General features: G+C 55.4%; 1 protein-coding gene and 1 long non-coding RNA gene across 8 annotated transcripts; one reads left to right on the top strand and one right to left on the bottom strand.

Moving 5' to 3' along the window:
* Positions 1 to 42: 42 nt before the first annotated feature.
* On the bottom strand, positions 43 to 3,740 carry LOC118550785 (uncharacterized). Of its 2 annotated transcripts, none has more exons than XR_004924739.2 (2): positions 2,620 to 3,740; positions 43 to 383 (listed from the first exon to the last, which is right to left on the bottom strand). It is a non-coding gene; the product is annotated as an uncharacterized LOC118550785 (long non-coding RNA). The 2 variants fall into 2 exon arrangements; XR_004924738.2 differs by having other exon boundaries at positions 43 to 371.
* A 9,191-nt stretch (positions 3,741 to 12,931) lies between these two features.
* On the top strand, positions 12,932 to 23,177 carry TLE6 (TLE family member 6, subcortical maternal complex member). Of its 6 annotated transcripts, XM_078057688.1 has the most exons (19): positions 12,932 to 13,001; positions 13,234 to 13,312; positions 13,564 to 13,669; positions 14,187 to 14,245; positions 14,609 to 14,654; positions 15,704 to 15,745; positions 19,166 to 19,228; positions 19,305 to 19,617; positions 19,721 to 19,743; positions 19,979 to 20,036; positions 20,130 to 20,236; positions 20,333 to 20,370; positions 20,905 to 21,157; positions 21,247 to 21,497; positions 21,791 to 21,932; positions 22,168 to 22,236; positions 22,328 to 22,478; positions 22,714 to 22,790; positions 22,954 to 23,177. In XM_078057688.1, the coding sequence occupies exons 3-19, from the start codon at positions 13,601 to 13,603 to the stop codon at positions 23,056 to 23,058; spliced, it is 1,866 nt and encodes a 621-aa protein (XP_077913814.1). In that variant the 5' UTR covers positions 12,932 to 13,001; positions 13,234 to 13,312; positions 13,564 to 13,600; the 3' UTR covers positions 23,059 to 23,177. The 6 variants fall into 6 exon arrangements, 5 of the variants coding, with proteins under 5 accessions (XP_077913814.1, XP_077913821.1, XP_077913830.1 ...); XM_078057695.1 differs by lacking the exon at positions 22,168 to 22,236 and having other exon boundaries at positions 22,954 to 23,173; XR_013442257.1 differs by lacking the exons at positions 22,168 to 22,236; positions 22,328 to 22,478 and having other exon boundaries at positions 22,954 to 23,153.

The following is a 23,177-nucleotide window of genomic DNA, read 5'->3' as shown; positions in this document are numbered from 1 at the left end:
GCCATTCTACCCCTAGGATTGTTGGAAAACACAGTTTATGAGTAAGTTTTAAAGATCTTATTGGCTTTATTTAATGACTCATGAATGGGGCAACATGTCACCTTAGCAAACAGAAAGGAGCTCCGGAGAGCTGTACAAAATGGAAGGTTTTCAGAGACAGAGGGAGAGAGACACAAGGAGGTATTAGCAGAGTGGACTGGTTTCAGGCGAGGTCACCTTTCAGGGACACAAGGGGTCCATCAGCTGCCTGGCGGAGCTTATGTTCCTGGGAGAGGCTGAACTGCAGTTTGGTCAGCTGTTACTCCTCTGTTTGGTGACATGGGCTTGGCACAAGTGACTCCGTTTTGGTCCTGCTGTCTCTTTAACAGCATCTAACAAAAGAACTGAAACAGTTTCAAAAGGATACTTGTACACAAATGTTCACAGTAGCATTACTCACAATGGCCCAAATGTCCACGGGCAGCTGAATGTATGAACAAAATATGGCCCAACTACGCCCTGGAATATCATCCAGGCTTTTTTTTTTTTTTTTTTTTTAAGATTTTATTTGAGAGAGAGAGACAGCAAGAGAGAGCATGAGCAGGGAGGGGGAGCACAAGAAGGGAGCGGCAGAGGGAAAGGGAGAAGCAGGCTCCCCACTGAGCAGGGAGCCCAGATGCAGGACTCGATCCCAGGACCCCGGGATCATGACCTGAGCCGAAGGCAGACACTTAACCAACTGAGCCACCCAGGCGCCCCGTCATTCAGTCTTAAAAATATATAAAGCACTGATACACGCTACAATGTGGATGAACCTTGAAAACTTTATGAAAGAAGCCCATCACAAGAGACCACATATTGTATGACTCTATTCATATGAAATATCCCAAAGAGGGAAATCTCTAGACAGAAAATAGATGAGTGGTTGCTTAGGGCTGAGGGTGGGGGACAGGGAGACAGTATGGTGGTAGCTAAAGGGTACAGAGCTTCTTTTGGAAGTGATGAAAATATTCTAAAATTGTATTCATGGTTGTGCAATTCTGTGGATGCTAAAAGCCACTGAATTTTACACTTTTTATTTCAGTAAAGCCATTTAAAAAAAAACACATACACTGAACTCTAAAATACAATTTTTTGAAATGGCCTCATGTCGCTACCACGCAGGACAGCACACACTGCTGAAAGAAACACCACAAAAATCACAGCTTGCAGGGAACAGAGAATTGCAAGAATGAATTCTGAGAAATAACTGGAAAAAAATAAATGTGCATAAAAATGACAGAAGAATCAAATCTTCTTGACAAGGGAGTTCTGCAAAACCCAGCCAGGGAATCTTGCCATAGAAGGCAGCTTCAAAAGAGACAGGGGTTTCAGTGAATAATTTGAACAGCCACACCCGTGACAACTGAGTCAACCCTTGCAGGTGACCATGAACTCCAGAGTGATGGTACTTCCACGTCTTGGCCAACATTGGGTAAAAACAGCTCTTCTCAGGCCCTGCAGGCTGCTCCAAGGACAATCTTATTGCAATGAAATTTAAATTAAATTTCATTGCAATTTAAAATACACACTAATTGTCTCCCTGGGCTTAAAGGACATAGGATTGTACGTGCGGAGCTCTGAAAATCCATAAAAGCAATTGGAGGTTTTGGTGGCTTTTTAGGGGCTTGACTAAGTGACTAGGGACTGGTGTGGAAGGAGCCTTGCTTTTCTCAGGCACCATCTGGGACCGTACTTTGCCCCATTGCTCTCAAGGAGAATATGCTCACACAGCTGCACAAGTCATATAAGTGTTCCAGAGAAATCGAGATTTGTAAACATTCAGCTCCCAAATACATAGAGCAGCCAAACTGTGCAGTTTCTCCCCTGGACCCCTCCCACAGCTGCCCGCAGGATTCCGGAGCAAGGATGGGCGGTATGTGCAAAAGTAAAACACGGACAAAACAGACTAAAACACCACCACCAAGAAAACAGTTAAATAAGTCACAGTATGCACAGGGCAGCGGTAAGGACCTAATCACACCTCCGCGTATAGCTGGTACTCGACCAAGTGTGAGTTTGCCCTCCAGGGACATTGGCAACGTCTGGAGACATTTCTGGTTGTCACCAGTGGGATTGCTCCTAGCATCTGGGCCAGTGAGGCAGTGAGTTTGAGAAACCCTGATGTATAATCAACACTAAATCTGATGGACATTAAGGAGGGAGCCCGACGCGGGGCTTGATCCCAGGACCCTGGGACCAGGACCTGAGCCGAAGGCAGACTTCTAACGACTAAGCCTCCCAGGCGCCCCTATCAGTACTGTTTTTATTTTTTATGTACTGTTTTGTGTACTGTTTATCTGTACAAACATTTGTAGCAAATATGGGTACATGTTAAAATTATTTATCACCTCTGTACTTTTGCTTGAAAATTATTCGTGAAAAAGAAACTAATAGTCTAGCTGCCTCGTTGAGATTAAGGAAATAACCTGGATCTGAGGAAATTAACCTGGATCTGGAAAACCACTTCTCCATGAAAATTCATCAATAATAGAATAATATCAATAACAATGATATATGCCTGGTGAATGTCTGTCTACTCCACGCAAACAGGGCATCTCAGGGTGGGCACATTAAACACGGGGGCGCCGTCCTGCTCACCGGAGGGTGCTGAGCTGCATCTCCAGCTTCCGACCACCCAACGCGAGCAGCAACACCCCACTAACCCAGGCGTCACCACCACTGTATCTTCCAACATTGTCAAATGTCACCTGGGGATAAAAGCGTCCTCAGGGTGGGAATCCCTGGTCTCATTTGACCCTTATTTGGGTCAAAGCCCACGGTCATAACCACTTGTCCTTCTGCTACGTGAAGTCAGGGGTCTAAGACTTGAATATGAGGATGCCCACGATGATGAGCTGACGTTATTAACAATAACCAACACTTTACACAGCACTCGTCAACCTGCCCAGTGCAGGTACCGTCCTGTACTTTCATTTCACAGATGTGGAATCTGAGGCTCTGAAGGGCTCGACAAATTGCGTGATATCATCGGAGAACCCATTAAGGCTCGGGGCCAGGACTGGAGCCCAAGGCTGGCGCCCAGCGAGCACAACGTCTCAGTGCCCTGGGTACGAGCGGCAGGAAAGATCAACTGAGAAAAGTCAGTCCCTGCCCTGACACTCGGAGGCCGGAGAGGACAGAGGCAGTAAAGCCAGCCGCAACATTCGCAGGAAACCTTTCTCCGGCTGGAGCCATCCCCCCCTTTCTAACTCGCCGGACACTCTGCCCGTTAAGAAGCGTCCCTCTCTCGCCTGGACGATCTGATTCCCTTGGACACCCGGGAAGCGGGCTGCATTTCCCACCAGGTGCGGAGGCTCAGATAAGGGGTCTCCGGACACAACAACCCCCATCTCTCCCGTCTTTGTGGTTCCCAAGGAAACGGGACCTGGCTCCACCTCGCAGCCCATTCGCGACGCTGCCCCTCCGCACGCGGCCCTGCTCCGCTCCGAGCCCACGGAAGCCAGGCTGCATTCACGCCGCACCCACGGCGGCCCTTTCCCCAGCCTGGGCTCCGCCGGGCCCCAGCGTCCCGGGGGTCGGGGGCGCCCCGCCCTGCCCCAGGGGCCTCCACCCAGGCTGGACCCCGCCCTTTGACCCAGCCCCGGCTGTCCAGCAGAGACGGGGCCGGGCCCCGCAGCGGACACAGAAATGGCCACCCCCAAGAAAGGCGAACGTCCGCAAAGAAGTAGCACCGCCGCCGCCGGCCGAGGCCGGATCGGCGCTTCCGCTTCCGGTTCCGGGGCTGCCGGGAGCGGAAAAGAAGGCAAGCCTGGGTCTCTGGATTGGTGGAGCCTCAACGATGGGCGGGGCGAGATGCGTCCTCCAATCGTCGAGCAGATAGATGCTAGTTCCCCCCGCCCTCTGGAGCGCGATTGGGTCCAGTCCCCGGATCCACCGCCTTAGGGCCTGTCTGAAGCCAGAATGACACTATGGGCGTGGTTGAGACTGGAACCGCCCCTAGAGGGGCGTGGCTAGAGGCCGAACGAGACCCAGGGGTGCGGTTGGGGGCGTGGCCACTGAGCAACCCCTGAGCCCCCCGTTACTTTGGCAATAAATGCTTATTTCCCCCACACTTCCCGCCTGCCGACACACTCCCGTGAAAACATATTCACATCATCGGAATGTTTCTCCCTGGAACGTCTTTTATTTCTTCCAGAAATGGGGTCTTTGTGCGGTTCTCTACATGCTGTTTTTCCTCCTGTGGGTGTGGTATCCTGTCCTGGCCACTGGATGGCGACCTGGTTCACATTTCCACGTTTGTGCGTCTTCGGTTGCACCGGGTAGATCAGGAAAAATGCCTGTGGGTTCCTCCAATACATACTCGGGAGGCATCTTATACCCCAGGCTCGGTTCTCTGCACTGGGGTATATGGCAGTAAACGAACACAGTAATTGCCCTCATCCTTCTTAGATTGCAGTTGGGAGGGACAAAAACGTTAACCATGTTAATAAATGGCTTATATAATAAATATAATATATCCCAGTGTGGACGGGGGAGTGACTGCTCCCTACCCCAGGCCCTGCACAGCTGTTTGAGTCCCATCACTCCCAGGGAAGCCCCCACCCTACCCCACACACTCCCCACACCCCCCACTTCCCCGTCTGGGGACCGGCCCCAGCCTTTTCCAGGTTCCAGGCTGGATGCTTCTGCTGGGGGTGGGGGGCTGGCCCAGGGTGCCTGGGGACTCTGTGGGAAGCTCCTGGCTATGAGCTGCCATCAGGCACCTGCAGAAGCTCAGATGTGTTACGGATGGTGGCTGGGATGTGCGGGGACAGCTGGTTACAATTACGTTAAATCAACAGGCTCAACTGAAGGCCAACTGAAAATTCTTACAGATCTTCTTTTTAAGAACATGCCTGTCTATTCACAACCAGTGAGTTCATCATAATATAGTGTACGCAAATCAGTTTTGAGCCAGTCGTAGACCTGAGAGTAGGAGCTGAAACTCTACACATCTCGAAGAAAACCCAGGAGAAATATCTTCGTGACCTTGGGCCAGGCAAATATTTCTTAGTACGCAAAATGTGACAAATACAAAGAAAAGATCAAGTGGGTCATTAAATATTATTTAAATATTTGCTCTTTGAAAGCTACTTTGACGCAAACAAGGAGACAAGCGACAACAAGGCGAAAATATTTGCGAATATTGCGAAACATATCCTGACGAAGTGTTTCTAGAATATGTAAGAATTATTTCAAGGGAGAAAAAGCGTGACCACAAGAGGGCGCCCCTCATCCTCAAAAACCAGTTCGCTGAAGTATTTCAGGATAAAGGGGCACAGAATGCAATTTACTCTGAGTTAAGAGAAGGAATACCCATAATTTGTATATGTGCATACACACACACATGCACACACACATATGCACACATGCACACACAGACACGTGCACGTATACACACACCACACACACACATACGTGAGGTCTTAGTACTATTCTTGCATAAGTTTGAAATGATATCGAAATAAAAAGCTACCCAAAACTAGTCTCCTTGTTTGTACTATCAAATATGTAGATAGCCAGCGAATGATCAAAGAATAACGGGTGAGCGATTCTAATTGTCTGCAACCATTTCCTTTCGTTATTTTGCCTGTGTCTTTGGCTTTTTCAAGAACATACCAGGTAAGATCATTCCTTCCAAGAATTTTAGAATGGCTTCTTTGCAGTTGAAAACAGTGGGTCCCAAACGAAGCCATTTCCTTGAGTCACCTGGACCCGTTCCTTTTTGTTTTTCATCCTGAATTTTATCCTCACCTTTATTTCTGTAAAGCTGATTGGACGATAACAGGGAAAGATCATTCCACAAGGTCACTGCTTGGAAGCTGCAGCCCACAGATTCTTCCGTTTAGCCTCTCATGGTATTGGCACGTCCACTGTGATGCTATTTTCCTATGTCTCTTTTTTTAATTGAAATTTTTACTGGGAGAATGGCGATTCACCTGCAGTTGTAAGAAATAGTGCAGAGAGATCCCGGCTACATTTTGCTCACTTTTTCTCTAGTGGTAACATTTTGCAAAAGTAGAGTTCAATGTCACAACCACAAGGATCTCCCATAATACCCTTTTATATTCACGCCCACCTCCCTCCTGGCTCTCAGGCCACCCTATCCCACCAGGAAGCTTTCTAAAAAGATGCTCACTCTCTGAAGAATCCCTAATTTCTGCTCCCCGACCTGCTGGGCTGGGGCTCAGAAATCTGCATGTTTACAAAGAAGATCCCAGGCCTGGGACAGGAGAGGAACAGGAGCCTGGACCATCCAGTCCTGCCTGCAAGCCAGGAGGCACTCGGAAGAATGCTGCGGCGTGTCAGAAAAGCAGAGAAGTCAGCTTGAAATCCGGCCAAATCTAGACAATGGGACCATCCAAATAATGAAGGAGAATGATGAATTATAAGCCATTAAAAAAAATGGGACTCTAGGCGTCCACACCAATAATAACTAGATCCACAGGAGAAAAGGGAAGGCTCTCACATACAGCCAAATACCAAGGGCCCAGTGGCAAATGTGGGGGCGTCCTCGGGGTACAAAGACTGCTTCAGGCAAGAAGCATCCACCATAATAGCTTCTGGAATGTTTTCCAACGATTCTTGCCTCCGAGTGTCTAAATTAATATACTGTTGTCCAACAGTGAAATTAGTGTGAAAACAAGATAAGGGGATTAGAAGGTGCCTCCTCAGGCTGAGGTAGGGTGCAGTTTCATGTGGGTGGGGGTCAGGGAAGGCCACTCTGAGGAGGTGACATTGAGCTAAAATAGGAAGTACTTGAGGGAGTGAGTCACAATGCAGTCAAGGAGAAGAGTGTTCCGGATGAGCAGACAGCCCGTGCAAAGGTCCTGTGGTAGCCTGTGAGGAAAAGCAGAAGGTCCGTGTGAATGGAGTGAAGGGACTGTAACCCGGGATTAATCAGCAGGGTGGTAAAGACTGCAGGGCTTTCAAAAGCCCTCTGAAGACTTTGGTTCTGAGTCCAAGGGAGAGCCGTGGGAGGAGATTGGGCAGGGGAGGGACAGGATTCCACTCAATGTTTAAAGGATTGTCCAGCTCTTTATTAGAAATATACCGTAAGGAGGGGCGCCTGGGTGGCTCAGTCAGTTGGGCGACTGCCTTCGGCTCAGGTCATGATCCCAGGGTCCTAGATCAAGTCCCATGTCGGGCTCCCTGCTCAGTGGGGAGTCTGCTTCTCCCTCTGTCTGCCACTCTCCCTGCTTGTGCTCTCTCTCTCTCTATTTGACAGCCAGATGCGGGACTCGATCCCAGGACCCCAAGATCATGACCTGAGCCAAAGTCAGTTGCCCAATCAACTGAGCCACCCAGGTGCCCAGTAAATAGAATCTTAAAAAAAAAAAAAAAGAATATATTGTAAAAATGTGGATTCCTGGGCCCCACTGCCGATCTCTTGTGTCAGAAACTCGGGGGGGGGGGGGTTGGGGCGCAGTGATCTGTGTTTCAACAAATCCCCCCACCCCCGAGCTATCCTGATGCCCACCAGTCTGAGAACCACTGACTTAGAGATGAGTGGCTGAGGCCAAGGAACCCCAATGAGGACCCAGTGGTGACAGCAATTTTCCATTTGAAATCTTTGGGGTCTGTTTTGTGTTTAGAAGCAATGCATCAGTGTAGTTCTTTGGAGGGACATTTTCAAAAAGTGTCAATAGAGGGGGCGGCTGGGTGGCTCAGTCGTTAAGGCTCTGGTCATGCTCCCAGGGTCCTGGGATCGAGCCCCGCATCGGGCTCCCTGCTCAGCGGGAAGCCTGCTTCTCCCTCTCCCACTCCCCCTGCTTGTGTTCCCTCTCTCGCTGTGTCTCTCTCTGGCAAATAAATAAATAAAATATTTTTTTTAAGTGTCAATAGAGAGTAATAATGGAAAGATGGATAAACAGAGAGACCCCCTGAAGGGAGAGGTCCTCACCCATCACAAGGACCCACAGGGCTGGGGCATCCCAGACCCATCGGACTCTGAGCCTGGCGTCCAATCTGAGGATGGGCAGAAATGAAGCTCAAACTCAGGCTTGGAGCAGGAGAGTCTGGAGCCGGATGAGGGCCAGCTGGCCACCAGAAGACCCTTCTGAGAAGGAAGACGTTCCTGCCACCGGGAATCCCCTCATTTAGAAGTTTTCCCACTGAGAGCATGTGGAGCAACTCTGGGCCTCAGACACAGCCAGTGGGAATGCAAGACGGTGTCCCCACTTTGGGAAAAAGCCTGGAAGCTCCAGAAAAAGGTAGACACATTCTCATATCTACCCAAGAGGAACGAGAGCACATGCCAACACACATACCTGTTCGTGGACGTTCACCGCAGCTGTGTTCACGACCACCCAAACTGCAAACAGCCAAACCTCCACTAAAGGCCCAAGAGAAACAAAGTGGGGGCCACCCACCCAAATGAAATACTCAGCTGCAGCAAACAGGAACCGAGCACCGATACACGCAAAAAACACAGGTGAACCTCAAAAGATGACGTTCGGTGAAAGAAGCCAGACACAAAAGACATGTATTTATTATAAGCCCATGTATATGATGTTTCTAGAAAAGGAGATACTCCCAGGGAGAGAAAGCTAGGGATGGGAGGGAGGGGTCGATTCACAACGGACCAGAGGGACACTTCCCGGGTGATGCAAATGTTCCAAGATTCGGCTGTGGCGATGGTTGGGCAACTGGACAAATTTACTAAAGATCCTGGGACTGCGTGGGGTTTTGAAACGGGTGACCTCACGGTAGGGAAAGGACACCGCGACGGCGCTGTAATAAAACATTTCGCCAGCAGAGGGCGCCAGAGACCATAAGTTCAACTCTGAACGGGCCTCGGGGTCGGGTCTAATGGGGACCCACATTCCCCTCTTTCCACCTCCTGGAGGCGATGAACTGGACCCTCAGGGGGACGTCTGTGGCCTCGCCCTGCCTTGGGGGTCTCATTGGGATGACTTCACTGGAAATAAGAACGGGCCACCCGGGAGTGTGCTGGGAAGCCCGCGGCAGCCCAATGCACCCAATGAACCAACCGTGGTCACTTTCGGTCCTAAATGTAGATGAGCTGGCTGGTTGGGCAAGTCTCTTAACTCCGTGTCGGGAAGCGTTGATGCTGGGACCTCATCCAGGTCACATCTCCTCCCCAAGTCCCGGAGGAAGGCTCCTTTTGAGGCGAAGTGTAAATTGGGACGAACGTGTACTTTGGGATGGACGTGACGAAGGGCTACTTTGGACCCCGCAACTAAGACACAGACACCTGGGGAAAATAAGCACGAAAAAGGCCCATGGATGGACGCATGTGTTACCCACTCAGCCATCCTGTCATCCACGCCTGCACGCATACACACACACACACGCACACGCACGCACACGCACACGCACACACACGACAAAGAAGAATTAAGTCAAACAACAACAAAGCACCAGGTGGTGAGTACGATTAGGGTCAAGGGAGACAGAATGACAAGACGGGGCCTTGCTGAGGTTTTCAAATCGACTTCTGGATGGCACAACACGTTCGCTGGGAAGGGAGACAGAGAAGCTGAAAGGTGGACAGCTGCTCATCAGCCCCCCTAAAAGTGATCCAGCAAAGCTACCTCCAGATTCCTGACCACCAGAACCTGTGTGAAATGATAAATGCTTATCGCCTAAGCCACTAACTTTGGGGACGACTTGTTACGCAGCAGTAGCTAACTAATACATCTGGGTTTCTTCAGAAGCGAGAGCCAGGTCCAGGAGCTCCAAGAGGCCACTTCTGGAATGGATGCACGTTCCTCCAAGCTCGGGTCCACAGGGGGTCCCACCTAATGCTGCGACGTGGGCAGTTCAATGGCAGGAACCTAATTTAGATCTGGGCATTATGGTGTCAGGGTTACAAGGGTATATCCCACAGCAAGATGACCGGGGTTCAAACCTTAGCTTAGCCGCTCAGTTGCTCTGTGACCCTGGGGACGAGAGTTAACCTCTCTGGATTCATGGCAGATCGAGTTGAGGTCATACTGGAGTAGGGTGGCCCTAAATCCAATGACTGGTGTCCTATAAGAAGAGGGGACTTTGGACACACACACACACCAGGAGCCCATGTGAGGACTGACACAAAGGTTGGAGGGATGTGTCTAGAGGCCAAGGGACACCAAGGAATGGTGCCCCCCCCCCAAACAGGAAGGACAGGAGGGATCCTTCCCTGGAGCCTCCAGAGGGAGCACAGCCCTGCCCACACCTGGGTTTTGGACTTCTGGTCTCCAGAACACGATGGAATAGATTTCTGTTGTTTGAAGCCCCTGGGCAGGGGGTCATTTGTGACAGCAGCCCCGGAAATGAATACGAGCCTCTCTCCACCAGATGGCAGAAGGCAGACTTCGATCAATTCCGGGTAATTCAATAAATTCACTTTTCCTGGGACTAGGTCTAAGTTCAAGGGCATTCCAGTGCCCTCTGAGGGTGGGGCAGCTGAGGGGCATCCTACCCTTGAGCATCTATCACCCAGCGCAGCCACAGTCTTTGGAGGGTCCCTGTCCTTTCGCCTCTTGGTCATTCATCCACTGACTGGACACCAGGGTCCTTCTACCTACAGGCTTTCTGCAGCCGCTCTTTCCCCTCCGTCACTCCCCCACAGGGCCACTGGCATGTCCTGGGGTGGGGGGAGAGAATGGGGGCAGGGGACTGAAAGTGGTCACCCCCTCCCTGCTGCCACTTCCCCGTGGTCACTCCACAGCCCCCTCTGCACCCCAGGCTTTCCCTTGAGCCTTCTGCCTGGCCTACACCCAAGCCAAGTAACCCTGGGCCTCTGGGGGCCTGGGTCTGAGGTCACCAGGGCCTGCCAGGGAATTCCAAAGCTTTGGAAATGCAAACCCCTTCTTCCAGACCTGGGGCTTCCAAGTCAACCACAACAACTCAAAAGCCAAGAAGGAAATCTTTGCTGCCTCCCCTCCTCTCTGCTGTGCCCTCAGCCCTTCCAGAGGGCTCAGGGACGGCTGCGTCCCTGCGGGCCAGACTGGGGGACATGGGGGACAGCGAAAGGAAGGGCAGGGCCCACCATCCCGGCTCGAACCCCACCCGCCTGCGGGCTTCCAAAGGAGAGAGTAGGATGATTCCTTGTGAAATGCTTCTGACCTCTGCGTGGACCTAGACCTCAGACCTGTCCTGTCCACTGGAACTTCCCGCCAGGATGGGAATGTTCTTGGTTTGCACTGTCCCGTGGGGATGGTCATCCCCAGACACGTGTGGTGTGGCTGCAGAGCGATTGACATGTGGACAGTGAGCCTGAGGAACTGAGTTTTTAATTCTATTTCATTTTCATGTGTTTTAATTTAAATAGCCACAGGTACCCAGTGGGTACCGTGTGAGACAGACAGCCTTGGATAAACTGGTGTGCCCAGCAACCACGAAAGGAAGAGAGCCAAGCTCACAGAGGGAGGCAAATTAGCAGGCTGGCCCATAAATAAAATACGCTTCAATTAAGGGCCAGTGGAGGGATCATGGGTGAAAACCGGTTTTTTTTTTTGCGGTGCACACGTGGCAGTCCTCACTTTCCCCTCCATACACCAGCCACAAAGCCCAAGTTGTGTGTTTACATTATAACCTCGGGGGACTGTGCATCCCAAGATCTGAACCCCCAAGTGTGCCCCTCCCCATACAAAGCACAGCAAGGGCCAGCAGAGTGTCCTCTCCCTTCTGCGGATGCCAAGCCGGCATACCTACCAGGGTAGGCCCTGTGGCCGGTACAAGAATGTCTGAGAACCCCATCAGCAGTACGTGAATTTTGAACACAGCAGGACTTACAGCCACTGAGCTTACAACAAGATTAGTGCCAATTCAAACCATGTTTGGAGAAAAATTAAATAAGGAAGGGAGAAGGGGGGCTGGTGCTGGAAGTTCATTTTTAAAAGGGATGAGGGGAGGCCTGCGGAAGTGGGGAGCTCTGAGCAGACCACGGAAGGAGGGAACAAGCCAGTGGCTGTCAGGGGGAGACTATTCCTGGTAGAGGAGGGAATGGTTAGTGCAAAGGTCCTGGGGTGGGCAGGACACGGCACACCTCCACGGCACACCTCCAGTAGGCCTTGCAAACTGGGCCAGAGCACAACTCTAGAATCCTACAACTCCTACAACCCCCACCCCTTATCTTTCTATCATCCCAGGCCTGGAATACTCACCACCCCTTCCTACCCTGGCCTTGAACCTGGACAAATTGTACCAGCTTCAAGGCCTCTGCAGTCCCTGCTTTTGGTTCTCAGATCCTGGGCTTAGGGGACAGTTGGGAAAATTCATCGACATAAATACAGAGCCCAGGGCTTGGTGCGGGATGAAAGGGAGCTGTTAAGTTTTCCCCATTAAAGGGGCTTGAAGCTTCGTTTGAACTGCGTTATTAATATTGAGGAAAATGTTATTAGCCCCTATCTAAGGATTGGAATGAGTACTAAGGAGTCTGCCTTCATTCCCAGCCCCACCCCTAGCCCCAAGCCACGCTGGGGCACGGCTTAAAATGATCATGCTTTTCACTAAACAATGCAACTACAGGCCCTCCAGCCCCTTCCCAGGTTGCACCCTCTGACCCCAAGCCCTTCTAAATATCCTCGCCCCGCTCTGGACCCCAAACTGCCTGCGGCTCTGCACGCTGCCTTTCCCCAGAGCGGTACCGCAAGGGTTAAGCGAAGGCGCCGGGCGCGCTGATTGACAGCCCGGCCGGCGGCTGGGGCGAGCTGGCCAATCAGCGATAGCGGCCGCGGCCCACGTGGGAAAGCGGCCTCGCGATTGGCCAGTGCCTGCAGCGGCCGCCCGCGGAGAACGAGCCCACGTGCAGCTGCTGCTCGTTCATTGATCGTCCTCGTGGTGCAGGTGGCGGCGGGGAGGGGCGGGGCCGGGGCGGGCGGGGGCGTGGTCGGGGCGGGCAGGGGCGGGGCCCGACGGGTCAAAGGGCCCCGGGAGGAGGGGAGATGTGGAGGGGTGTTCGTTCAGGGCCTGAACTTGGTTGACCCTCCGCAGTTTCCTCCTTGCTGTCCTGGGCCTCCATCCTAAGGGAGGTGAGTAGGCAGGCGGGTCTCCTGGAGGACCCCAGCGTCCCCCCGGGCTGGAGAGGAGGCTGGAAGGCCGTTGAGGGGCAGAAGCGAAGCAAAGAAGGGGCTTAGTGCCGCAGGAGGGACTGGGGTGGAGAGAGGTCCCTTTCCTCCGGTCTGAGAAATTCTGCTAATTCACCTGGCCAACTCTTACTCATCCTTCAAAACCCCTTCCCAATGATCTTCACCCATGCTTTAGGAAATTATCTCAAAACTAAGGTTGAATTTTACCGTCCTTCCCTGGGGTCCCCCAGCGGTGACAGCTCCTGGCAGGGAGTGTAAGTATTGGCACCATCTCCCCTCTACCTCCTGGCATGATGTCCCTGGGTGGAGCCCACTATTAGTTGGGGCAGCCGGAGGCACTGGAGTTTGACAAATGAAGAGGGTATAGGGCATGCATTGGGGTGCTGGAAGTCAGGGAGGGGGCTGGGGATCAGGGACTGGGTCCTGGAGGGGAGGCGGGGAGTGGGGTGGGGTTGGCTCTGTCCCTGGCTGCCGGGCCTTCTGCCCTCTCTCCTTATTATTTTAGCGTCCCCGGATAAAGTCCTTGGGCCTCCTGCCTGAAGATGACCTCTTGGGGCCATCTCAGCCCCCAGAAGCGCCCTCCAAGGATGAGGAGGGCCCCAGGAACTTTGGTGAGGAGGGCATTAATCCCTGTGGGTAGAGGGAAGAGCCTGGAAGCTGGGCTCAAACCTCACTGTGCTGCTCCTGATGGAGGGACACGGGCAGGTGGCCAGGCCTTTTGGCCGGGGGCTCCAACCCATCATACCTACCGACAGGTGCCAAGCACTTTCTTTTTAAATTAAACTTGCTTCTCATCACCCAGGTGATAAAACACATGACTGCATCATCCCTGGTTAACATTTTACAGGCAGAAGCTCCCCTCCTCCAGAGGTGACCCTTTTCAATAGATGAGGCTGGGGTGGGCAAACTTTCTCTCTCAAGGGCTCTCCAGAGAGTCCGTATTTGAGACCTTAGGCCAGGAGGCAAATTGGAAGATACTCCGTGGGGACTTAAGTAATCAGAGAGAGCAAATTCCCTTCAGGTTTCAGGAGGTCCCAGCCCAGCCCCTGGGGGGCTGATTGGAGATAAGGCCTGAGGGTGGGCGAGCGGGAGGCTGGGGTTGTCTACAGTCTCCTGGGACCTTCCCAGGCTCCTTCTGAACTGAACTGTCGCGGTGTCCTGGATCAGCTCCGGCAAGAGCTCCCCAGGTGAGGGCGACTCTCAGGGGCTGGAGGTCCCGCTGTGGCCCACGGAGGGAGGGAGAGCGTCCCCTCTGGTCTCTTGGGGGGCCCAGAAACCCCTGGCCCAGAAGACAGAACTAGGAATGAGGGAGCCCGAAGCAAAACGAAAACCACTGGTACCAATCCTGGCCTTCATTTTAAATTTTCGAGTTGTCCTTGTTTAGTGTGAATTTACTTGCATTGATTATATGTTTAAAAACACTGCACTAAAATGGCATCTCTGACACCGCCTTGGGGTGGCTCCTTGGAGTGGGGGGTCCTGGCCAGGCGGGGGCGGGGCTGGTTCCGGGGAGGGGTCTTGAGGGCTCTGTGCGCTTTCCTTCCCCTCAGGTTCCCCCCTCACCTCACGGCGCAGGTGGAGAGCGTGTGCTTGGCGGTGAGCCACACCGGGCAGCCCTGGCAGCCCCCAGACAGCCTGGAGGGGCTGTGCCTCTGGCCTCGGGAGCCGGGTTTGGGGACACCTTCTCCTCCACTTGTTTCTGCTTCCTTTGGGCGAGCGAGGTCACCCGTGCAGGCCGGCTTCTTCAAGAGCGTTCTTCCTCATGAGTACTAACCTTGCTGCAAAAGTTAGAAATTCAGTATTTACAGGAAGCGTTTCTGTGGCTGACAGCTCATCGTTGAGGGATGGGTAACAGGAGTCCCTGCTTGTGAGGAGCGTAGGTGCTATGTGGTGCTGTCTTCTAGAACTTTCTGCAGTGATGGGAATGTTCTATAGCAACATTGCCCAATATGGCACCCGCCGGCCACATGTGGCTATTGAGAACTTGTGAGGAACTGAATTTTTAACTTAATTGAATTTAAATAGCCACACCTGACTAGTGGCTAGCTCCATGGACAGGGCACCCCTAGGGGGAAGAGAGAGACGAGTAAGTAGAGAAACGGGATTCACAAAATGTAGACACTATAAAGAAGACAGAAGATGGTGGGGTGGACATCGGTAAAGATTTTGCACTAAGATAGTCAGGAAAAGCTTCTTGGAAGAAGTGATGTTCATGGGGAGATAGGGAAGATACGGAGGTTCTACCTTCCCTGAGAGAGCAAGGAAGGGCATTCCGGGCAGAGGGCACAGCCTGTGCAAAGGCCCTGGGGCAGGACTGGGCTTGGTGTGTTGGAGGAATGAGTGAGGAGGCCCTGTGGTTGTAGCAGAGGGAGGAGAGGAGGGAAGGGATGGGGGCGGGTGTGCAGGGCCTTGTGGTTATGGGAAGTCTTTGAACTCCACATCGAGAATGAAATCCAAGGGCCTCCCTAATTAGCTTCCACTCTGTGTGGTAGGTGGTATCACCTTTGATGAGTGTAGTGACCAGAGAGGTCGAGCAGCTTGTCTGGGGCCACACAGCTGGGGAGAAGCATGCACAGCACTCGACTCCTCACTCTTGCCCACCTCTGTCACCACCTCCCAGTGTGATCCCTGCTGTTCTCTTGCAGCTCCAGAAGATCCGGCAGGGTCTCCAGGAGCATCACAAGCAGGTGAGTGAGTAACCAGGAGCTGGGGTATGGCTGCCCCTCCTTGAAAGGCAGGAAAATATAGGGAGAGAGGCCATGACAGGGCCAGGTGGTGGGGGCCCCGTGGGGATGGGGTGGGGAGGGCTTTTATCTGAAGGAGGTGGGAGCCCTGGAGGGCTGTGGGCAGAGGGGGGCAGGACCTGACCTGGGATCTCCCAGGGATCAGTGGATCCGGCCCCCCCCAAACACACACACACACACACACACACACACACACACCTACACACCTTCCGGGTGTGTCTCCCACCCTCTTGGAGGCTCGTCCTTCCTGGCCTGCTCCCGGTCCCTGCGTGGCTCACAGGAGGCCAGGGGCCTTTCCAGCACGTTGCAGGTCAGTTGCTTCCGCTATGAAGGGCCTGTTATGTGCCAGGCGCACCCGGGTTCCGGCCTTCCATGTGTCTGAGCGTTCTCGGGGGCCTGGATCACACGTGAGTGGGGGGCGAGGGGGGCGGGGGGGGCAGGTCTGCACAGGGGCCCAGGCTCCCAGCACAGGGCGCCTTGCCCAAGCTGAAGCACGTCTTCCACTCCCGCCTGTCCTCCCGCCACCTGGCCCCTTTCTCCTGGGTGCTGGCAGGATTCTCTGCCTGTACCAGATGTGAGTGGCAGAAGGCCAGGGCCGTGTCTGCAACTCAGCAGGGCCCCGGGGTGGGCAGTGCGGGGAACCGGGAGAGACGGATCCAGAGTGAGGGGGGCCAGGAAGCAGCCAGAACACGGTTATTCATTCAGCAGATATTTATCCATCACCTTCTTGCCAATGCTGTTGTAGGCGCCAGGGAAATTGCAAAGGACACCGACAAACCTCTGCCCTTGGGGTGATGGGAGCTTGGTAAACAGAAGTGTCCGATGGTGAGGGCCGGGCAAGGTGCAGGGATGGATTAGAGCAGCCCGAGGGGACACGCGGGAAGGGGTGGGAGTGGCAAGCCTTGCTGAGAAGGTGACATTTGGGCAAACTCTTGAAGGAGATCAGAGAGGGAGTGCAGCTGTCTGGGATGGGAGGAACAGGGGGCACAGCCCATGCAAAGGTCCTGGGGCAAGACAGTGCCTGGTGTGTTGGAGGGACAGAGAGGAGACCCCTGTGGTTGGAGCAGTGAGGTGGGGAGGGCAAGGAGGGGACAGGGCAGGTCCTGTGGCATCTTGGGGGTCCTGGAGAGGACTTGGGCTGAAGTGGGAGCCCTGGAGGGCTGTGGGCAGAGGGAGGGGGGACTTGAGTCGTGCTCATGGGCGCCCTCTGGAGGAGAGGCTCTGGGCGCAGAGCAGGAGAACAGGACCATCTGGGTGAGGTGTGGTGGGGAGAACTGATCAGATTGTGGATTCAGGGGTGATCCCAACATAAGGATGTGAGGGGGGGTCTTGCCCAAGAGAGTTGCTGTTCAACCCAGGGGCCTTGCTGGCCCTGGAGTCCCGCCGAGACTCCCCGCTGTCCTCTCCCCTCCGTCTGGGCTCCCGGTTTTCCCAGCCTCCCTGCTGTGCATTGAAAATCCCCCGCGGCAGCCGCCGCCCAGCCTGCGCCGCGCTCTCCCCAGGGAGGGCCAGCTAGCAGGCAGGAGGGAGCAGCGCTTTTCATGCTGAGTGCATTCAAGTGCCAGTAAATTGCACATTAACGAGCCGGGCGAATTGGGGAAGGCTCCCCTGGGTCTGTGCTGCTGGGAGGCCCAGCTGGGGAACCCATCACCGGCTGCCGCAGGAATGGTGGGCTCAGAGGGGGGGTCCCCGCTGCCCAGCCCCTCCCTCGCCATTCTGCCTGCCTGCTGATGGAAGCAGGTAAACACTGCCTGGCCCCTGTTCCTCCTGACTTGGGGAAATTGGCTTTGCTTCTCTGGGCCTCTGTTTTCTCATCTGCAAAATGGGAATGCCAGGGGCTCCTGGGAGCTAGGACCGGCCGCAGTTGGCACGGACGCTGCATTGCTTTATTCCTTCTTTCTTTGTGAATCAGGATGTTTTCCCAGGATTGGGGAGCTTGCCTTGGGCCAGAGCACTCTGGGGAGCTTCTTGGGGTCCACCACGGAGGGGCGTGCATCGATGAGGCCCAAGGGCGCTGCTTGGGGCGCGCAGACCAAAGACCAGACCTGGGCTGTCTTCTCTGGTGGCCACGGGACACGTGCCACCTTAAAACAAGTGGCACGAGCCATGTTTCAAGTGCTCAACAGCCACGTGAAGCCAGCAGCTGCTGCATTAGACGGGCAGGCCTAGAACGTTCCTGCTGTCACTAAATATAGCTGCAAACAGGCATGTTCCCATGGAGCTCCCCATCAGCCCCAGAAGCTGGGTCTCCCCATTCTGAATTTCTGGGGACACTGGCCAGGAGGCTCCCATCTCGCCGGGTCTGCCCTCAGCCTGGACGCCGGGCCCGTGCTAGGGACCCCTGTTCTTGGCGCCTGTGACATCCACGTTGGCGGCCACTGGCCCGACGTGGCTGTTGAGCACCTGAGTGGGACTGGAGAAATCGCATTTTTCACTGGACTTCGCTTTATATTTAATAGCCGTCTGTGGCTGGTTGTTGGTCTCGAGGACGGAGTATGTCTCCTAAAAGGACAGGCAGATGCCTGTTGGTCAGGTGGAAGAAGGGAACTTAGATCTCTCAGGCCCTTCCAGGCCTGTAGAAACTGTTCACTTCGATTTGGAATTGCTGGTAGTCACGTGGCGTGGTTTTTAAGTATAAAATAAAGGACCGTGACCCTCCCACGGGGGTCCCCTATTGTCCTGCTGCCCGCCCTCCTCCCTAAGAGGTGATCACTGGTTTCTGAGCATCCTCCCAACACTTAAGCAAATTCAGGTGTCCCCACACAGAGGAAATTGGTACCCACGAATTTGCTTCTTGAGGCCGTTTTAAGCAGAGTGGTGTTGAGACTTTAGTTTTCTTTCTTCCTTTTTTAAATTTTTTTAAAGATTTTATTTATTTATTTGAGAGAGAACACGAGCAGAGGGGAGGGGCAGAAGGAGAGGGAGAAGCAGACTCCCCGCTAAGCAGGGAGCCAGATATGGGGCTCAATCCGAGGACCCTGAGATCATGACCTGAGCCGAAGGCAGATGCTTAACCAACTGAGCCCCCCAGGCGCCTGTGGCTTTAGTTTTCAAACCTCCTAAGAAAAGCAACTGGGAGGGGAACCCAGATTGGACCCTGCTTTCTACCACTTGACGCTGATGATCAGCCTTCAGGGTTGGGCTGTGGAGTTCTGGGTACGAAGAACTTGCTTTACGCTCTGTGTAGTGGGGGGGGGCCCTGCATTATCACGAATCCACCCCAAAACCTTCGAAGCAGGCTGTGTATCCCCATCTCACACACTGGGAAGCCGGCTTGCAGGAGGAGGTCTGCACCCAGGCTGCCCGATGACAAAGGCTGAGCTGGGATGTGTCCTCTCCCCACCGCCCGCCCTCCCCGTCTAGGCAGAGAACTTCCTGCGGACCATGGAGACCTGGAGCCGACCGCTGGGCTTCCAGCCTGGGGAGGTGGGTGCCTGGGCCCTGGAGGAGGGAGGGGACCAGCTCAGAGCTGCCGCTCACGCCCCTGGGCTTTGCAGTACAGGCGAGCGTGGGCACCTCTGGGGAGCAGGCCGACCCGGACTCCTGGGGGCCGACCAGCCCCGAGGCTTCCCTGCACCCAGGGGCTGAGACCCCACAGCCCTCTGGGCTCCAGGGGCCACCCTTCGAAGACGTCCTGGCTGCAAGGTCCTCAGACTGGCTCCGGCAGCCCTCCGGAGCCGACGCCGCCCCCGTCTCCCAGCCGGACACGCAGCCCCCCTGGGACTCCGAGCCCCGGTTTTGGCAGGATGTTCTGACCGAGCAACTCTGGCAGATCTTTGCGGGGACCCACAAGAAGGACCAGCTGCGACGCAGGAGTGAGTCTCCCTGCGGGTGGGGGATGGGGGCGGCCTGGGGCTGTGTCTGGCGACAGCACCGTTGAATCCTGTTGTTCTACTGGCTCCCCGTCTGTTGTATCAGCGACAGAGCAGGCGCCAGGCCTGGTGAGTCACTCTGCGGCACCTGGAGGGGTGGGCCCTCAGGTCGGGTTGTCTGGCTTCCTGTGGGGTCAGTCCGCGGCTTCCACCCCGGATTCCCTTAGAGGACTCAGGCCTGGGGACTTGGGGCTGTTGAGGAGTTTGTCTACACTGCCTGGGCCTCCCCAAGGTTTTCTGGGTCTAAGACCGACCCTGGGCAGGTCCTTTGGTCTGACCTGATTGCCCCGATTCCCGTGGGCAGGAGAGCCAGGACCCAGGACCACACGACTTGGGACTGGAACCAAGCGAAAACACTTTGGGTAATCCCGGTGAGGGGGCGGGGGGGCGGGGGGGGCAGGGAGCCTGCTCCCAGGAGCCCACACCTGCCACTCATCTGTCTCTTCTCCAACCAGTGCCCAGCCCACCTGCGCCCTCCCCCAGCTCCCCCGAGGGCTCCCGAGAAGGGAGCGCAGAGCCAGGCCCAGACGCAGAGGGGATGCTCTCCCCCCGTGTGGCCCAGGTGAGGCCCCATCCTCAGTGTCAGCCTCCATGAAGGCTGAGAGGGCTGGGGCAGAGGGAGCTGACATGGCTCTGCGTGATCTTGGTCCTACCGCAGGAACCTGCTGGGAGAGCCTATCCGTTCCTGAAGCCCATGTAAGTCTCTATGTTGTCCCTCTTGTCTGTACTTCTGTCCCTGTCAGAGAAGGGACTGGAGGTGCGGGTGTGTCTTCCCCTCCCCCACCACCCTGCTACTGTGCTCGATACCCAGAACTGAGGGGACTGGGTAGTTACCATCAGGCTAGCATCACTGTCCCTCCCCACATAACTAGCTCTGGGTTCCAGGGATTTGGGGAAAGAACTCCCATGGAAAGGTGTTAGAGCTAGATACAGACAGTCCCAGGCTTGTGGTCAGAGGCTGGGGGAGCCCAGAGGAGGACGAGAAGGCTTTCCTGGAGGGAAGGGGCATAATGGTTAGGATTTTGATGGATGAGTAGGAGTTTGCTAGGATGGGACAAAGCATTCCAGGTGGAGGGGATGTTTGGTTCTAGGAGAGGGAGAATACTGGAAAGGACCTGGGCAGCCCCTGGGGGGAAGCCCGTGTAGTAGGGAAACCAGGCTTGAGGGGGGCCCCCTGTGGGCAGAGAGGCTCCCAGGTAGGCCGGTGACCCCGAGGCCTCCCCTCCCAAGATGCTGGGACCCTGAGGACTTCGAGGACATGTGCAAGAGACCAGACGCCTTGCCGGGGCAATCCAAGAGGGCGGCCATCCCACACAGAGCGGAGAAGATGAGGATGCTAAAGCATGGGGAGCCGGTGCTGGCCACGGCCGTCAGCAGCTTCACGCGACACGCGTTCACCTGCGGCCGGGGCGGCGTCAAAGTGTGGAGCCTGGTGGGCCAGGGGCTAGAGGCCCAGTATCCTGAGAGCCACCTGCGTGTACAGGTCGGGGAGGGGCTGGCTCTGGGGGCGGGGCTCGTGGGAGCAGAGCTCCCGCAGCAGAGGACATTCAGCTGCATCTGCGCCCGCCCCAGACCCGCCAGGCCTACCTGCGCACCTGCCTGCTGGCCCCGACCAGCACGACCCTGCTGACGGGCGGCCACAACCTGGCCAGCGTGAGCGTGTGGGACCTGACCGCGCCCTCCCTGTGTGTGAGCAACGAGCTGCCCTGCGCAGGCCTCACCTGCCAGGCCCTGGCCTTCGGCCCCGAGGACACGCTGGCCTTGGCTGGCTTCACGGACGGCACAGTCAGGATCTGGGACCTGCGGGACCAGAGCATTGTCAGGTGAGGCCTAGGGCTGGGTGGGCTCATCCTGAAAGCCCCTTCCCATCTCAGGCCCTGAGCAGGGATCCAGCAGTCCCAAGGCTAAAAGCCCCTTGACTGCTTAGATTTGCATTTGAGAGTGTTGGGGGCCTGAGTTCAGATTCTGACTGGGTTTCTTCAAAGCCCAGTCATGGTACTTGTTGTCAGCCTCAGTTTTCCCATCTGTCACCTGGGTGTGATTGCGTAGGTGGTATTCCTGGGGCTTGGGCTCAGAGTCTCAGCCCTGACCCCTTCCGCACACCCCTTGTGGTCAGGGACCTGCAGGGCCCCCCGAATGGAGCCAAGAGCATTGCTATCAAAGACCAGAACATCTGGACGGGGGGGCTGGACACCTGCCTGCGGTGCTGGGACCTGAGGACCCCCGGGGAGCCCCTGGAATACCAATTTGAGTCTCAGGTGTGTGGCCTGGGATGGGCCTTGGGCTAGAGAAGGAGGTGGATGTTGCGGGGCGGGGGGGGAAGGGGGTAGTAGGACCCCACGTCTGATCGGTGCTGGCAGGAATAGGGTCATGAGAAATGTCCTCTCCCCCCACCCCACCGGGCCCCGATAACACTGGACACTTGCATACTCTGTATCGGGTGCCCATGCCCATTTAGTCCCTTAAGGTAAAGAGGACCAACCCACTTTACAGATGAGCAGACTGAGGTTCAGAGGTGTGAGGTTGCTTGTCAGGGCCTCGAAGCCAGGAAGCTGGAAGGAGGTCAGCCCCCAGGGTGGGTCCCTGTGCCCCTGACCACCTCTCAGGCCCGGCTGGGACCTGACCGGCCTCTTCCCTGCTGCCCACTCCCCAGATAATGAGCCTGTCCCCCAGTCCCCAGGAGGATTGGGTTCTGGTGGGCACAGCCAATGGGCAACAGTGGCTGCAGCCCACCCGAGGGGGCCAGAAGCACATGGTGGGGTGTAAGGACAGCACCATCCTGGGTCTCAAGTTCTCTCCGCTCGGTGAGTGGCCAGGAGGGGGCGGGGGAGTCCCCTGTGGCCCCCCGCCTCCCACAGGGTCCTGTCCCACCCTTCCTGACCACCCCCCCCATCGCCCTTCATCAGCAGAAACCTCTCAGTGATGCTGTCCATGGGGGCATAAGGGAGGTGGGGGGCTACCTCTGTGCCCCAGGTCCCCAGGGGCCCTGCCCTCAGCTGCCAGATTTCCCACCACCCAGTCTCCTTCTCCCCATCCCAGGCCAGTGGTGGGTGAGCGTTGGGATGGACGACCTGGTCAGCATCTACGGCATGCCCGCGGGGACCATGGTGTTCCAGGTACCACTGCGGGCCAGGCGCGGGGCGGGGCGGGGGGGCAGCGCTCGGCTCCAGGTGCTGAGTGCAGGGGTCCTGAGAGGGACCAGGCTTGAACTGACGGGCAGAGGGTAGGGGTAGGGGTGGGTGAGCCCCCTCAGCTCATACTGGCCTTCCACCTTCCCAGGTACCTGAGACCTCCTCCATCCTGTGCTGTGATGTGTCCCCCAACAACCGCCTGATCATCACCGGGTCCAAGGACCACGCCTCGGTGTACCAGATCACCTACTGAGGGGCTTGGCATGGTCGTCCTGACTCAGGATCATTTTTTGTTTTGGGGTTTTTTTTTTGTTCTTTTCCTCAACAAGGTGGAGGCTTTGTGGTGGAGGGGTGTGGTGGGTGGGCCGGGTT

This window comes from Halichoerus grypus, chromosome 1 (assembly GCF_964656455.1).
Source record: "Halichoerus grypus chromosome 1, mHalGry1.hap1.1, whole genome shotgun sequence".
In the NCBI taxonomy this organism is placed as follows: Eukaryota; Metazoa; Chordata; class Mammalia; order Carnivora; family Phocidae; genus Halichoerus; species Halichoerus grypus.
The sequence above is the reverse complement of the archived record's forward strand: the minus strand, read 5'-3'. Positions and strand labels throughout refer to the sequence as shown.